General features: G+C 31.9%; 1 protein-coding gene across 1 annotated transcript; it reads right to left on the bottom strand.

Moving 5' to 3' along the window:
- Window positions 1-6606: 6606 nt before the first annotated feature.
- Window positions 6607-10265, bottom strand: LOC115722117 (uncharacterized). Its single transcript, XM_061103689.1, has 5 exons — window positions 10016-10265; window positions 9824-9883; window positions 9552-9746; window positions 9291-9452; window positions 6607-9075 (listed from the first exon to the last, which is right to left on the bottom strand). The coding sequence occupies exons 2-5, from the start codon at window positions 9864-9866 to the stop codon at window positions 6920-6922; spliced, it is 2556 nt and encodes an 851-aa protein (XP_060959672.1). The 5' UTR covers window positions 9867-9883; window positions 10016-10265; the 3' UTR covers window positions 6607-6919.
- Between the last annotated feature and the right edge of the window lie 6236 nt (window positions 10266-16501).

The raw sequence follows: 16501 nt of genomic DNA, 5'->3' as shown, positions 1-16501 counted from the left end.
TTTCCTTGCTTATGATAAGCTTGTCATCTACATAAAGTAACAAGTAGATGACTGTGTTGATGTCAGTTCCTTTGTGATAGAAACATGCATCATAGTAACTCTTTGAGAAACCTTGTTTCATCATAAAGGTGTCAAACCTTTTATTCCACTGCCTAGGGGATTGCTTGAGTCCATACAAGGACTTAACCAGTTTACAAACATGGTTAGGTTTTCCCTTCTCTACATACCCTTCTGGTTGGGTCATGTATATTTCTTCTTCCAATTCCCCATGGAGAAAGGCAGTGGTAACATCCATCTAATCTATCTCCATGTCAAACTGAGTAGCTAAGCTTAGGACCACTCTAATCGTTTTATACTTCACCACTGGAGAGAAAATCTCATTGAAGTCAATACATTCCTTTTGTGTGAAACCTTTAGCCACTAGCCTAGCCTTGAACCTTATAGGCTCACCTTTAGATCTTCCTTCTTTGTGCTTGAACAACCACTTACAAGACACAATGCTTTTACCCTCGGGTTTTGGTGCCACAACCCAAGTCTTATTCTTCTTGAGAGATCCCATCTCATCATCCATGGCCTTATTCCACTCCTTAGAATTCTTTCCATTTACTGCCTCACTATAAGTCTTGGGTTCCATATCATCCATTTCCAAATCTGTTAGAAGAGCATAAGCCAATTCTTCACTCCAAATGTTGTAGCTGAATTTCTGATTAGGCTTCGGAGTCCTCTTAGATCTGTCCCTTGTCAACTGATAGTTTGTAAGGTCTTCTTCGGTGTCTTCATCCCTGATCTCTTGATGAGCATCAGTTCCTCCCCCTTGACCATTGTTAATGGGCTGCTGGCTTTGGTTAGGTTCCACCTGAACCATTCCCGGTGTGTCTTCATTTTGTTCCACCTGATTAGAACCAGTTTTAACTTCTAGGTTTGTACCTGCAGGGTTAGTATCTTCCATTCCTGCACTAGACTTTTCATTAGGTAAACAAGGAAAAATATTTTCTTGGAATATAACATCTCTACTATTCATAGTTTTAAATCCCCCTTTTTCCTTTACCCAAAGTCTATACCCTTTTACCCCTTCGGGGTACCCTAAGAAAACACACTTTAAAGCCCTAGGTTCAAGTTTTCCTATGCTTTGATGTGCATAAGCTGCACATCCAAAAACTTTCAAATGAGAAAGGTTTGGTGGTTTACCTGACCATTTCTCCTCGGGAGTTTTACCTTCAATTGCTCTTGATGGGCTTCTATTTATTAAGTGAACCGCTGTCAAGGCAGCTTCTCCCCAAAACCCTTGAGATAATCCTGACTGAAGTAGCATACACCTTACTTTGTTTAGTATGGTGCGGTTCATTCTTTCAGCCACCCCGTTTTGCTGAGGTGTAATCCTCACTGTTCTATGTCGCTGCAAGCCATTTTCTTTACAATAGAGGTCAAATTCATTGTTACAAAATTCCAAACCATTATCAGTTCTTAAAGTTTTCAGCTTTTCATTAGTTAAGTTCTCAACCAATAATTTCCAATGTTTGAATTTTGTAAAAGCATCATTTTTATTCTTAAGTAGATATATCCATACTTTCCTAGAATAATCATCTACTATAGATAAAAAATAAGAACAACCACCATGAGTGCTGATTTTTTCTGGACCCCATAAATCAGAATGTACATACTCAAGTATTCTTTTAGAGTTGTGAGTACCTGCTGTGAACTTTAATCTGTGATGCTTTCCAAGTATGCAATGTTCACAAAAGTCTAGTTTACTCACTTTATCCTTACCCAACAGTTGTTGCTCACTCATGAGTTGCAAGCCTCGCTCACTTATCCATAGAGTAGCTATCTCTTCTTCTTTGTCGTTGTGAGTTGTAATGTTACAGCTTGAAATAGGAGAGCCTTGTAGGTAGTAAAGTCCACCATTTTTGATTCCTTTCATGATTGTTAATGCTCCTCTACTAAGCTTCATATGACCTGCGTCTACCTTGCTCACAACACCCAAATCATCAAGCACACTAATAGAAATTAAATTTCTAGAAAGATTAGGCACATACCTCACTGCTGTTAGGGTTCTTACTATCCCATCATACATTTTAAATCTGATAGATCCCGAGCCTTTAATCTCACAAGTCTGATTGTTTCCAAGGATTACTTTTCCTCCTTTAGATTCCCTATAATCAAACATATAACTATTGTCATTAGTCATATGAAAAGTACAACCTGAATCTAAAATCCAATCATCTTTAAAAGATGATACAGCAATGTATACTTCACCACTATCAACACTCTCATAACCATCACCATAATTAGCTTGGTTATTTTTATGAAAATTAGGTTTAGAGTTAGAATTTTCTCCCTGTCCTTTATATTTATTTGGTTTGCCTTTGTTTAGAAAATAGCAATCTCTCTTGAAATGCCCTGGCTTGCCACAGTTGTAGCATCCCGTAGGATCAGTTGGTTCTTTTGAGTTTGATCTTCCCTTGTTGTGACTCTTTCCTTTGTGGTGATCTCTGCTGTGACTTTTACTTTTGTAGTGTCCATGTTTTCTTTGATTGGGTCTCCCTCTACTGAAGTTTACTTCTCCATTAGAACCTCCATGCTTCTCATTCTTGATCTCCAAGTCTTTTGACTTCAAGGCTGAAATTACTTCTTCTAAAGTAATTTCTGTCCTACCATATTTAATGGCATTCTTCACTTCTTTGTAGGATTCGGGTAATGAGTTTAAGATGATGATGGCTTGGTTCTCATCACTTAAAGCCTCATTTTCACCAGAATTAGCCAATTCAATATGTAACCTTAGAAATTCATCTAGGTTTTCATCAAGAGTCTTGCTAGTGCTCATCTTGAAACCAAAGATCCTTTCTTTAAGAAAGATCTTGTTGATTAAAGATTTCTTTTGAAACTGATCTTCAAGCTTTTTCCATATTTTTACAGGTGTATCTTCTTTATCAACTAACCTGATAATAGCATCAGACAAATTAAAAATGATTAAACCAGTAGCAGTTTCAAGAAGTTTTTCTTGTGTAGATTTAGAAGTATTTTCTGGCCATTCTATAGGTTCACTAAGAGCCCTAAGTAATTTGTTATGAGCAAGAAGAGCTCTAATCTTCTTCCTCCAAATCCTATAGTCCCCCGATCCATCAAACTTGTCAACATCCACTCTAATATTACTCATGTTTAATTGTTATAACAAGATAATAAAAGTAAGAATGTAACAAGACAAAGTTTAGGTTAGAGTTTTCCTTTTTATCAACTTCTTGATAATTTCAGATTTTGCTTCTTCAATGTTTTGATGATCTTTCTTGTTTCTTGACGTTGTTTCCAGGTGTTGTTCAATCTTCTTGCTTCCCCGAGCTCTGATACCACTGTAGGAAATTAGCTGCAGTTCCCAAGAACCCCCTACACCCAAACACCTAACGTTCAACTACTAGGGGTAGATTCGTCATTTTTGTTTGATGCGGATCCAAAAGAGCATATTCTCTTTTCAAAATCTGATACCCCTTTTTCTCTTTCTTTAGTCAAAACCCTACTGCCATTAATCAAGACCATATATAATCTTTCTTTTCTTTTTCCTTAGAAAACCCTAGCATTAAAAATCATCTCTTCAAAGCACACACAACCAAATTTTAGGCCACTATTCTTCTCCTCTCCTTCTTCTATTTTCTTTGAACAGCAAGAACACAACCTTGCCAAGCCTCTTCTTCTTCCTTCTTCTCTCTTGCTGAAAAACGCAGCAAGCTTCTCCTTTGCTGAAAAACGCAGCAACTTCTCCCTTGCTGAAAAACGCAGCAACTTCTCCCTTGCTGAAAAACGCAGCAAGCTTTCGTTCTCCTTCCTTCCTTCTTCAAGCTACAGCAGTAGCTTCAATGGCCGAATCCTTGTACCCCCTTCAGAACCTGCAACACAAAGAGAAACCCGAAACACTAGTAACAACAAAGATCTAAATTGATCTTTGTTGGTTATAGAAAAGAAAACCCGAAAACACTACAGAAAAATAAAGGAGAACACAACAAAGTTTGATCTCGGAGTTCCCCTTGAAATCAAGAGTACATCTCCGTCAAGCTTCCCTCAAAGACGCTTGATTCTTCACTATGATGTCAAAACCGGTTACAAGTTCATGGAGATTCCATGCTACAAAACACAGCAGGTAATCTCTTTCTCTTCACTTTATTTCTCTTTGTTTTCTTACAATATTTCTCACTTACTCTCTATATTTTTCTCTCTTGTTTCTGAGGTGGGTTACACAAAGAAAACAAAGGTTGCTGCCTTTTTTTTTTTTTTCTGCTTGGCCGAAATGGTGTGTTACTCAAAGTGGAAGGTTGAACCACTTATTTATAATGTTGTTGTTGTTGTTGTTGTTGTTGTTGTGTTTGTTTCTGATCTGAGAAAGTTTGTTGTAATCTGTTTGAGATATTTTCCTTGTACAACTGAAAGTTGTTAGAGTCTTGAGATATTTATTTGCTTCCTTTTATTGTTAAGAAATAAAAGACCTAAGCCTAGGAAAACAGAACCGACAACTATATGAGTTATAATGGTCTGTTGAGGCTTTGTAAATAGGTCTAATTTATTTTTATTTTCCTTGTAACTTATTTATGGGACGATAGTATGGGAATTTATCTAACAATATATCATTAATATACTAATTAAGTTTTAACAATATCATATACCTTAGTTTATAACCTTACTAAGTAGTTGCACACATGAGACCTTTATCATATATGTCCACGCTAACTATTCATCACATACATAAATTGAACTCATAACTCCAATATCATACTCATAGCGCATAATCATATCAATACTATAAAATATGTCATTACCATAACATAGGCATGCCATAGCCATTACACACATAACCTGGGCCTAACTTGGCCCTACGATAACCTGGGCACACTTAGCCCTACCATTGCTATAGAGAAAGGTATCTCTACATTCAACAGCAACATCGCTGTATCATACCTCCCTATAACAATGTCATACACGAATCAGACAAATGCAGGGTAAGGTATCTCTACATTCAACGGCCTTACCCCGTATCATACCCCACCATGGCCCCTCATTTGTACCTGAGACATTAGCATACAACATACCATACATACAAATCATGACAACCATAATATACATCCATACACACCATAATGTACATTGATTCACAAGCTCATATTGTGTCCATACCACACATTCTCAGTACCATATTCACATTCATAATAATACATCTCAAATATTATTTTAATACACAAATAATTTAAATTGTACAGTTCAATTATAAAAAAACTACCTAATTTCCTTACCTTGGAATCTGAAAGTTAGAATGACTTCAACTATAATCCTTTGAAATACTTAAACCGAAACAACACTGCTGCAATTATTTTTCCTTAATTTTAAACCATGATAAGAAAATTCTAATTAGAAGATGGGTTGAATAGAATTAATTCTTAACAAGAAATTCTTAATTAAACTTACCTTAGCTCTCTTAAATATATGGTAGTCGATCACCGCCATAAACCTTCACTAAGATATAGTCCAACGCTTGTCTCTATAAGGTCGCAGAGACCTTTTATTCACACACTCTTACTTTCTGTAAGTCACCGAACACACACTCCACAATTAGATAATTTTAATAGCTAAACCTCACACTTTTACTCATACTATATAAAGTCATAGTATGTACTCTCTCGTTCGGCGCTCCACACCAATTCTTAAAATAAGAACACAATACTTATCCCACAACATATATATAAATATCATCCCATATCTTTTATTTGAATTTGAAAATACTTAACTAACTCCACTAAAATCACTGACATGTTGACTAGTCAATACACCTAAACCTAAAGCAATAAGGACTTAGCACTAATCTACACGTGTTCCTCCACAAAAATTATAAATAAAATCTTATGAAACTAATTATGTATATATATCTGATTCACTCTTATAATCATTTCTAACTAACAATTATGTATTATCTTTATTATTAAGGTAATATATATTCTAATTATAATCATAAATCTTATAATACGCCCAACACTTGAGATACACTTCCGAATATAATTCGTATTGACATAGATATTTAAGTTGATATCCTAATTTTTCTCCAACCACTTTAGAATCAAACTTAGTCTTTTTATTCCACTCACATGATCATTATAAGCTCCAAGAAACCTTGCATATGTACCATAACGTACACATACTTAAGAACAACATCACCAATTTAAGCTTAATTAAACTGACTGTTAAATATAACTCAAGTCAATTTAAATGGTTCAATTCCAGCCTAACGGGCTAGTTCCGACTTACTCCACCGCTAATCGACCTTAAATTATATTTCAGGTCTTAACTAAACAATTTTCTTAACTCATGAGAATACCAAAGTCTTTTATTTTTGAAACTAATTCAACTTTATACTTATTTTAAGAAAAATAGCCACTACACTTAATAATTATCTCTGCTTACACTATTTAAAATAAATAAATAAGACAATTATTTTTATACGATTATCATTTCAATAAATTTAATTTAAATACTATTCTTAATCTGGATACACTAACAATAACAATATGAATGATTTTAGATAACAATGAAATAAAATGATAAAGTATGCTTTCTTAGAAAGAATCTCCATGGCAGATATCATTTATAGTATATGAACAATAAAATGAAGAAATATTACAAACAAAGGTAGCAAAGCTACCTATAAATGTAATAATTTAGTACAAATTTCCTCCCAACCATTACAAATCATCTCTCAATTAATAAACAAATGAAAAATAGAAAAGGGAAAATAATCCAAACAAAGAGAAGTCACAATTTTGGAGTTTTACTCACTCTATCTCTCATCGAAACTCCGACTTTTTTTTTTCTTTTTCTTAAGACTTAGAAATTCCAATATATGCTCATATCAAAAAAATGAAAAATAAAAATAAAATTCAAAAGGCATTTAGTTGATGACAGTAGCACAACACATACAATTTCCGAAGAGTGAGGATTTGACCCTGCGCTTCATTTTAGCTTTTGGTGAAGTTGATGAAGTTTCTTCTTTAGAAGATGACTTCCACAAATCCTTTGCTACTGTCTGATTAGCAGAGCCATTAGTACTATGTTGCTGTGAAGTAACAACTATATGAACTTCTTCTTCTTCTTTCAGGAATCCCAAGAATGGAGTTTTTGACTTTTCAGAGTCACTCCTTTCCAACTTAACAACTGTCTCTACCATTGGCAATGGCAATGGCATTGGATGATATTGCGTCATGACTTGATCATGTCCATTCAGCTTCACAGGGTCAACAAGACTAACATTATCTTGGCTTGGTAAGCCTTGGACTGAAGCCTTGTCATGATACATCAATGGGGTACGATCAGATTCTGATTCTTCATTTTGAAGATCAATATTGAAGCTTGGAGATTTTCTCATCTGAGAATGAAGATTGGAGTTGTCAGATTCTGAATCAGTGCTGAATCTTTCCATGCTTCCTGTACTGACTCTTTCAACAGTCTCTCGGTTTATCTCACTTCTTGGAATCTTGACTTCTTCTGCTATAACGTCTGGCCTTTCAATACATTGTTTTGAGACTATTATCTCTGCTATCAAGTTTGTAGGATCAAAAGTTGAAACTTCAGCAGTAAGGAACTCGCCACAACTACTTTGGTTTATTTCTTGGATAGACTTGCAATTTTGATCAGATTGGACAGAAGATAACAAAGTTTGAGGGGCCAGTACTGCTTCTGCTTGCTCAACTTTAATTGGGATTTCTTCCGTTTTGATCTCGGTGACATGTAATTGTTCTGTAGCGTCCTCTCTTTCTTCAACAATTCTCTTCTCTGATGATTCTTCTTCCTCCTCATCATTTGAGTCTGATGGAATGATATCATGCTCAGTAACAATCACAATATGACCTTCAGATTCCTGGAGACTTTCCTGGTCAACCACTGGTTGATCATTCTCAACAACCTTTGCTTCCCCACTTGGACAATCTTTATTGATCTTTGAATCATTGACATGATCAATGGCTTCAGTTTCAGATTCAGTTGAATTGTAGTCAGACTTGTATTTGTATTCTCCATTTTCCAGCTTTTTTTCTCTGAGTCTGATTTTCTCTGTAACAATCATGCATTTGTCTTCAGTTTTAGGAACTATCTGATGAAGATTTGGTGAGTTAGCCACTGAGATGGTTTCTGATTCTGAGGAGTCATCTTCTCCTAAACTCACTTCTGTTGAAAACCCTTCTTCACTTTTGTCACTTAGAATAGTTTCTTCTGCTGTTACAATACTTAATCCAGCATCTACTTTATCTCCATCTTTAGATTCAAACTCATCACCACAGACAAGTAAATCCTCCTTTTTCTTCTGAATGAAAGTATCTGATTCAGTTTCAACACTTGCTTTTAGATTCTCAAACTCCTCAGATTCTGACAAGTGACCAATATTCTCAACACAGGATTTTGAACTTGAAGTTAGAACTTCCCCAACCTCCCCAGATACTTCACTGTCACCTAAAAGGGATGCTTGTGGATTATTGGAATCTTCAGTCTCTGACAAGTGACCACTCTCCACACTAGAGTTTAAACTATATGTTAGGACTTCCTCATTCTCTCCAGATTCTTCACTTTCTCCTGGTACAGATGCTTCTATATTATCTGATTCCTTAGCCTCTGACAAGTGACCACTCTCCACACTAGAGTTTAAACTTGGTGTTATAACTTCCTTAGTCCCTTCATATAGTTCACTTTCTCCCGGTAAAGATTCTTCTGTATTGTTTGATTCCTCAGCCTTTGACAAGTGACCAATTTCAATGGTAGAACTTAAACTTTGTGTTAGAACTTCCTCAATCCCTTCATATATTTCACTTTCCCCTAGAGCAGATGCTTCTGTATTATCTGATTCCTCAGCCTCTGACAGGTGACCATTCTCCACAGTAGACTTCAAACTTGAGCCTAGAACTTCCTCACTCCTGTTGTCATCTGGGACAGACTGATCAGCCTGAATTGAGGCCAATTCATGTTGTTTTCCATTTGAATTTTCAAGTTTTGGAGGTTCTTGATCATGTGATAAAATGGATATTGGATCAAACACGAAGTTTTCAATTTCCTCTTGCTCTGCCAATATATTATAGTAGAACAGTATATCATTATTTTGGTCAATATAATTTTTTTTTTCCTTCTTTCTATATTCATGAAATGAAACTATGTGTAGACTGGTAATAAAGGTTGCAATCTAAGTACTTCCTACATGATAATAGAATAGTAAAATGGAGAAACATTGGTATTGAATTTGTAACTTAATTAGTAGCCTAGTATAATAGTATGCTAACCTTTTCTAACAGAGGCCTGCTTTTGAAGCTTATTTTCATTACTTCCCAGGGAAAAATCATTCTTGTTTAGCTTATTTTCACTGCTTTCATCACCTATTTCGTCTAACCCCCCTGTGACTTTCGGAGGATCAGTAAGAACAGAAATTTCACTTTCTTCTTGCACTGAAAATAGAATGCACCAGTTTTAGGCTACAAGTTTCTTCCTTCAAAGATTATAATTAATATAATGTAAGTAAAATAATGGTTATCAATAATTCAGACCTTTTCTGCTTGATGATTTTTTAACATCATCAACTCTCTCCAGATTATGAGGAGCAGAATCATTAGCTTTGTCATGAAAATTATTATCTTCAGCAGCATCTACTAAATAATTTTCCCCTTTAATATCATCAACACCAGCAGTCTTGTTTGACAACCCTTTTGGATCTTCAACATTGGTGTGAATGGTATCTTCTTCTGCATTAAAAGCTTCATAGTAAACAGCCAAACTATACTTGAAAATCAAATAGGAAAGGACACAAAAAAGCTAATACCTTTGAAACTTGATGTGCTGTTGTTACCCATTTCATTTCCCATGTTCAGCTCTTCAAATCCTGTAATATAAGCAAACCCCAGAAACTAAATTCACTCACAAGAGCCAATTAAGCAAGCTTAATAGTAGTATATGAAACAATAAAAAGGGTATCAAAATCTCAAAATACCCAAGTCAAGCAATTGATCCATACCATGGTGATAGATAATGATGTCTTCACATGCAATGAGGGCATAGACAGAGTGTTAATAGATGTAGAAGTTGGGGGGCACTGCTTTCTTGTACCAAAAGCCATATCATGGGTCATGTTTTGGCCAATCAAAGCAAATATAGGACTAAAAAAAAGTAGTGACACATCTCAAACTTTTATTATTATGATTATCATCTTCTGCTTTTGTTAAAAATATGTGAAATATGAGATTCATGACAATCTGTGATCATGAGAACATTGCTAACTAAATGAAAAAAGGTGTAGTGTGGGCGAGTGAATGAATGTGACTTTGTACTTAGGTAGGCATTTGAAGTGGTCTGCCACTATGATTATGTTGTGCCAAAATTTCTAATAAAGGTCTCATCTGATTGATTTTTTAATCACCTAGCGCCGCGAGCAAACTCATTAGACAGAGGAGTTTATATTTGATAAAATCCCTGACAGCCTAACAGGTTGCATTGGTCCTTGGATCAAGGAGAAAAGAGTACTATTGCAAAGCAAAGCTCTTTTTAAATTAGAAATATTATGATTTTTTTTAATTAGAAATATTAATAAGATAATTTAAATTTAAATTTAAAATACTTAAAATATTATAAATATTTATAATTTCGCTTGGTTTAGTTCTATATAAAGTGTACCTATATAACAGAATTCTTGGTTTGGGTGACTTTTTATTTATATTAAAAATAAAATGGTTTATTAATAAAAATAAAATAATTTATGAGAAATTCATGGGTCACTTTTTATTTATATATAATAAAATAAATCTCATTAAATCTAAAAAAATACAATTGGATTTTTGCTTTGTACATCTACTATTGGCTTTTTTAAATAAACTTATGTTATTTAGCTGAAATTTATTCTAAATAAGAATTTACTGTTATAAAATAATATAAAATAATATAAAGTAGATGAGAAGAGAGAAGATGAAGAGAGAAAGAGAAAGTGAATGAGAATTTCTGAGTTGTTTATTTTAATGGGGTGAACCCCTATTTATACAAATACAAGAGTGAGATATTAAGAAACTAAGAAAAAGGGAAACTAAGAAAAAGATGAATGTTGATTACAATTAATGGTAATAAATAAAAGATTTGGACATCCACATAATTAATAATATTTATAACACTCCCCCTTGGATGTCCATAATAACTGCCTTCTCAAATGTGTGGAGATCTTCTAATCGACGAATTTCGATCTTGTCTTCCGTCTTCTCAAATGTTGATGTTGGTAATAACTTTGTGAATAAGTTTGCAAGATTGACACTGGATTGAATATGTTGAACACCAATATGCATTTTCTTGAAGCGTATAAAGAAGAATTTCGAGAAATGTGTTCTAACTCTATCTCCTTCAATGTACCTCATTTTAGTTGAGCGATGCAAGCAATATTATCCATAGAGAATTGCTTGGGTTGATACTTCTTTATTGAGTGCAATCTATATGTTTCCCGAATATGCTATGTCAATGATCTCACTCACACACATTTTCTACTTGCTTCATAAAATGCAAGTATGTTAACATGATTTATAGTTGCCTCGTTAAAAACCTTGCCAGAAAAACCCAGTGGGACAAAATCTGAGCTAAGGAAAAAAGAGTACACTATATATTTCATATTCATAACTATTTGCAAGTTGCTTCGTTAAAAACCTTGCCAGGAAAACCCAGTGGGACAAAACCTGAGCTAAGGGAAAAAGAGTGCAACATGAATATGTCTCCCCCTCATGCACATATGATCCATAATTCTTTTGGTGATAATAGATCTCATAAGATTATTGTTATCACTTTTAAAATATCACCATATATAATCTTTGATCATATATTTTCTATAACTCTTCCAGAGTATGTATGGACTTCTAAATTATAGATGAGGGGTTTGTGGAACATTAATCTTTATCCAACTAATTGTATCATTCATGTGTGTACACAACTTTGTTCATATTAAAATTTAAAATTTCAAGTAGATATGAACATAACACATTAATGGTACTATAAATTTTCATTTGTGACAATGATGGTACTCCAAGACCATATATTTGTTCCATCTTGTTGTATGATCTTAATAAATGATCATATATCTATAATTCTTGATACATATGAAGTACTTCAGGACTTTAATACTAATGAACAAACTTTATACATTAATATTTCTCGAAATACAAAAGAAATAAAAGTTTATTCTTCAATTAATCAAAAACTCTTCAAGAGTCTATCACAACGTATAATTTACGTATTTATACTGCATAGACAACCATACATATTTTTCAAACAATAATTTACTTACATGTCTTTATTTCATACAAAGATCTTTGTCATATAGTGCGCGCGACTTAGAATTTATATCACTTAAGACATGTATTAAATTCTTCTAGAATTTCTAGATAAGGCTTATTTCAAATTCTCACTATATTAGGAGCTCCAAATAAATAATCTTTTGTTGCAACATTTATGTGACGCTTATAAATCCTCATAAAATATATTCCAGGCTATAATCAAATCATGATTATATTTTCTCAATATTTAAGCCTTACTTCAATCAATCTCATGTCTATGCAAACTTTGTACAACAATTCATTATGTACAAATACATATATGCAAATTTCTCATTAGAAATATTTATTTGCACACCCTACAGGTCTTACTTCACTTTATGTGAGTAAATTTGCCTGGATTGCGTCATAATATTTTGGCCAAAAACAAAATATATGTCGATGATTCTCGACAAATCTAATACCATGATCCTTGCTATCTCATGTTAGTTTATTGCATATGCAAACATTCAACTTCTATTGTCGACAAAAATTTCAGTATATGATAATTTCCTCCCATATTGACATAACTTATAGAGATCTCTTTAAATTACATATTTTCAAATATGTTTATCATTTATAGGTACCTATATAGAATCACTTTAGGGATTCAATTATGATCAAATGTGTTATGTCTAACTTCTTTTGGGAGTCTCTTCTAGAGTACCGTTTCCATCACGGTTATCATTTTTAAATCATCAACACTTTATAACATTAAGGTATCTCCATGAGTACCTCTAGATTTAACAACTTCAGGGCAAATCAAATGAACATTTACTAATAATTTCTATATTGTTCATTTACGCTTCAGGCGTTTTCAACTCATTCTATCTCAACTTTGAGTAATATTGATTTGCAGTTGGTATATATCATTTTGAACTATATCGTTCTTATACTTTGTGCAAGGATTATTTTTCAAAAATTATCATCGATCCCAACTGCTTCTCTCCCCCTGATCGAGAGAATTTTAAGAAATTGTGATATCTAATAATATTAATACACCTGTAGGGATTTCAATATATCACAATGAATCAATATCTATTTAAACTCATATATATTATATGACATTGAACTTCAGGTTCAATAACTTCAGTTTCAAGTTCAATACTTATGAACTTAATTCATTTCTAAGAATGAGTCACACGTGTATAATAAGAAATACATAAATTTACACATTTTGTAAATGCATGATCATAAAATCTTATCACATTGATAAGAAACTATGCAATAAAAATCTAACAATGGCTCAAGATTGTTAAAGAAATATAATTTAAGTATTTTTTATGTGCAAATATATGCATATTCTTCTTTTGAGCCTTATAAATTAATAATGAGAAGAATCTTCTGGTTCTTCAACAAAATTTAGTCAAATCCTTTGACAATTTATTGCATATGATTGATCATGTCAAAATAATTCAATTCATGAACTTCAGGTTCACTATAATTTGTATTTCAATGAAACTTTCATAAAGTAATGTAAAATCACTACAACATAATCATTACAAGTTTCATTTTTATATACACGAATAATATAATTATATTATTCTCCAAAACATATACACTCTTCAGGAGTCACTATTATGTTTATCAAGCTTTATATTTCTTCAGGAATCACTATCATCAATTCAATGATGTGTATAATTTAAAAGATACATGACAACTTCATCATGTTATTGTAATGGTTAAATAGATATAACCATAATATATCATTTATTTTTCCTGGTATCTTTTTAACTAGTCGTCTAATTTATTAATAGACTATTCATTAGTCTAATTATCATGACTTGATATATTATATATTTAAATGTACAACCAGTACATACAATAAGTTATTTCTTATTACTTTCATAACTAGATAAAAGTTATACATCTAGGTACATACAAATATATTTTACTATTCCAAGTAGCAATTGTATGTAAGACTTCTTCAGGAAGCTTTTCAAATAATCATTTTGTGATTCTTTATCACTTTGATTATATTGGATCACTAACAAATATTAGTAAATTATATATCCACTTTTGGGAATATGCAAACTGAATTATATAGTAACTATATATATACATATCCTGTGCCAACAATAGTTTGAAACAATTGATTTCAATAAATAATAAAATATGTATATATTAATTTGCTTCTGGCATTACCAATATATGTGAAATCTATATTATTTGAAATAGAATTTCATGTCTATTCATTCTCTTTAGGTAATGATATTTAAATATTTTAAATGTACAATAAGTTTGTACAATTCACATTCTATTAAATAATCAAGTATACTTTTATCTTGATTATAAGTGTGTCCGTACTACAGGTACGCGACCACTATTATTCAATTCTACACATAATATATAGATTTCATGCACTTTGATTGTGTGTGGTATCTCATCTTTTGGTTGTTTCCAATTTCTTCTGAAAATATTTGAGTAGCAAACAATGCCATTGATTATTTAAAATCATTACATTCACTTCGGGGAATGACGTTGAACAAGTAGAACATTATTATAAATTTCTTAAAAATTTATTACTTGTTCATATATAAACAATATTTCAAAGAATATATGAATACAATTTTTGCATAATCTCCAAGATGAATGCAAAATTTGATCTTTAATATATGTCACATGCAATAATTTTCAACATTGCAAGTAATAACAGTGTATAATAACATGACTAATACAAACAATCTTTAAAAGTAGTTGACTTCAATTTGTATCATTCTCTTCCGGAATGATGAACAATAAATACATGTCTCATGTATTTAAATAACATTAGTCATGCTCACTGTTATTCTTATACTTTGATGTTTCAATGCAATTTTCTTAATATTCTTTTTAGGTATTCAAAACCCACTATAAAATTGCATCAATAATAATCATTTTTAATGATTCTTTAGTTGTATTCACATAAATACAATCATTTTTTTTTTTGACAAATATAAAACATTTACTTCTGGAAATGTTTGTCAAAATCTATATCGATATTAAATTACTTTTCATTGTCCTCAAAGAATACAAGAACATATATATAAATATGTATTCATCTCTTTCATTATATATCCATCAACTATATAATGGATATTACGTTTGCATAATCTTCAGGATATATGCAAGATTTTATTGAGGACGCATAATCATCAGGATATATGCAATATTTTATCGAGGATGCATAATCTTCAGGATATATGCAATATTTTATCGATGATGCATATTCTTTAAGATATATGCAATATTTTATCGAGGATACATAATCTTCAGGATATATGTATAATTTATATAGATTTTCTTTATCATATCATAGGCAAACATATATTGTAAATATTATGAATAATAAGTACATAATATGTATATATATATATATATGAATCAATAATAAATATATAAAAACATATACATACATATATAATATATAGATATATATATAGATAAAAAGAAAAAAGAAAACAAAGGATTCTTGAAATTGTTTCAGTCAGATAAGTATATATATAAATATATATTTAGTATATCGTGACTTTGAAACAATTCAAGAATTTTAACAAAATACTTACATTGGGTCTTAGGAAGAGACTCATGCTTGAAGCTTGGGCAGAGACTCGTGCTGATAACGTGTTATAAAATAATATAAAATAATATAAAGTAGATGAGAAGAAAGAAGAAGAAGATGAAGAGAGAAAGAGAAAGTGAATGAGAATTTCTGAGTTGTTTATTCTAATGGGGTGAACCCCTATTTATACAAATACAAGAGTGAGATATTAAGAAACTAAGAAAAAGGGAAACTAAGAAAAAGATGAATGTTGATTACAATTAATGGTAATAAATAAAAGATTTGGACATCCACATAATTAATAATATTTATAACATTTACTACTATTTATATATATGTTATATATGTATTGCTAAAGAATTTTTCTATTTGTTTTTTTTTTTTGGCTCCATCACGTTATAATTGTTTGCCTCCACATCTGAATCTGAATATATAAAATGTGGCTATATAAACGAATTTTTGGTTTATGAGAAATTATTGAGTGACTTTTTTAAAAAATATTTTCTTTTTTTATATAAAATGTGGCTATGTAACAGAATTCTTAGTTTAATGTTATTATTTATTTTTCTGTCAAAATGTTAATAGAATATTCTAATATTTGACAGAATATTCTGATTAGAAA

This window comes from Cannabis sativa, chromosome 9, assembly GCF_029168945.1.
Source record: "Cannabis sativa cultivar Pink pepper isolate KNU-18-1 chromosome 9, ASM2916894v1, whole genome shotgun sequence".
NCBI lineage: Eukaryota > Viridiplantae > Streptophyta > Magnoliopsida > Rosales > Cannabaceae > Cannabis > Cannabis sativa.
Note: the sequence above shows the minus strand (reverse complement) of the source record. Positions and strands in the feature narration are given on the sequence as shown.

What these genes read in the sequence shown, in the direction of transcription:
- LOC115722117 (XM_061103689.1), bottom strand. Translation starts at nt 9,866, where the DNA reads ATGGGAAATGAAATGGGTAACAACAGCACATCAAGTTTCAAAG. An exon ending in AAAATCATCAAGCAGAAAAG is followed by an intron (nt 9,453 to 9,551) that starts GTCTGAATTATT and finishes TTCTATTTTCAG; the next exon opens with TGCAAGAAGAAAGTGAAATT. An exon ending in GCAGGCCTCTGTTAGAAAAG is followed by an intron (nt 9,076 to 9,290) that starts GTTAGCATACTA and finishes ATATATTGGCAG; the next exon opens with AGCAAGAGGAAATTGAAAAC.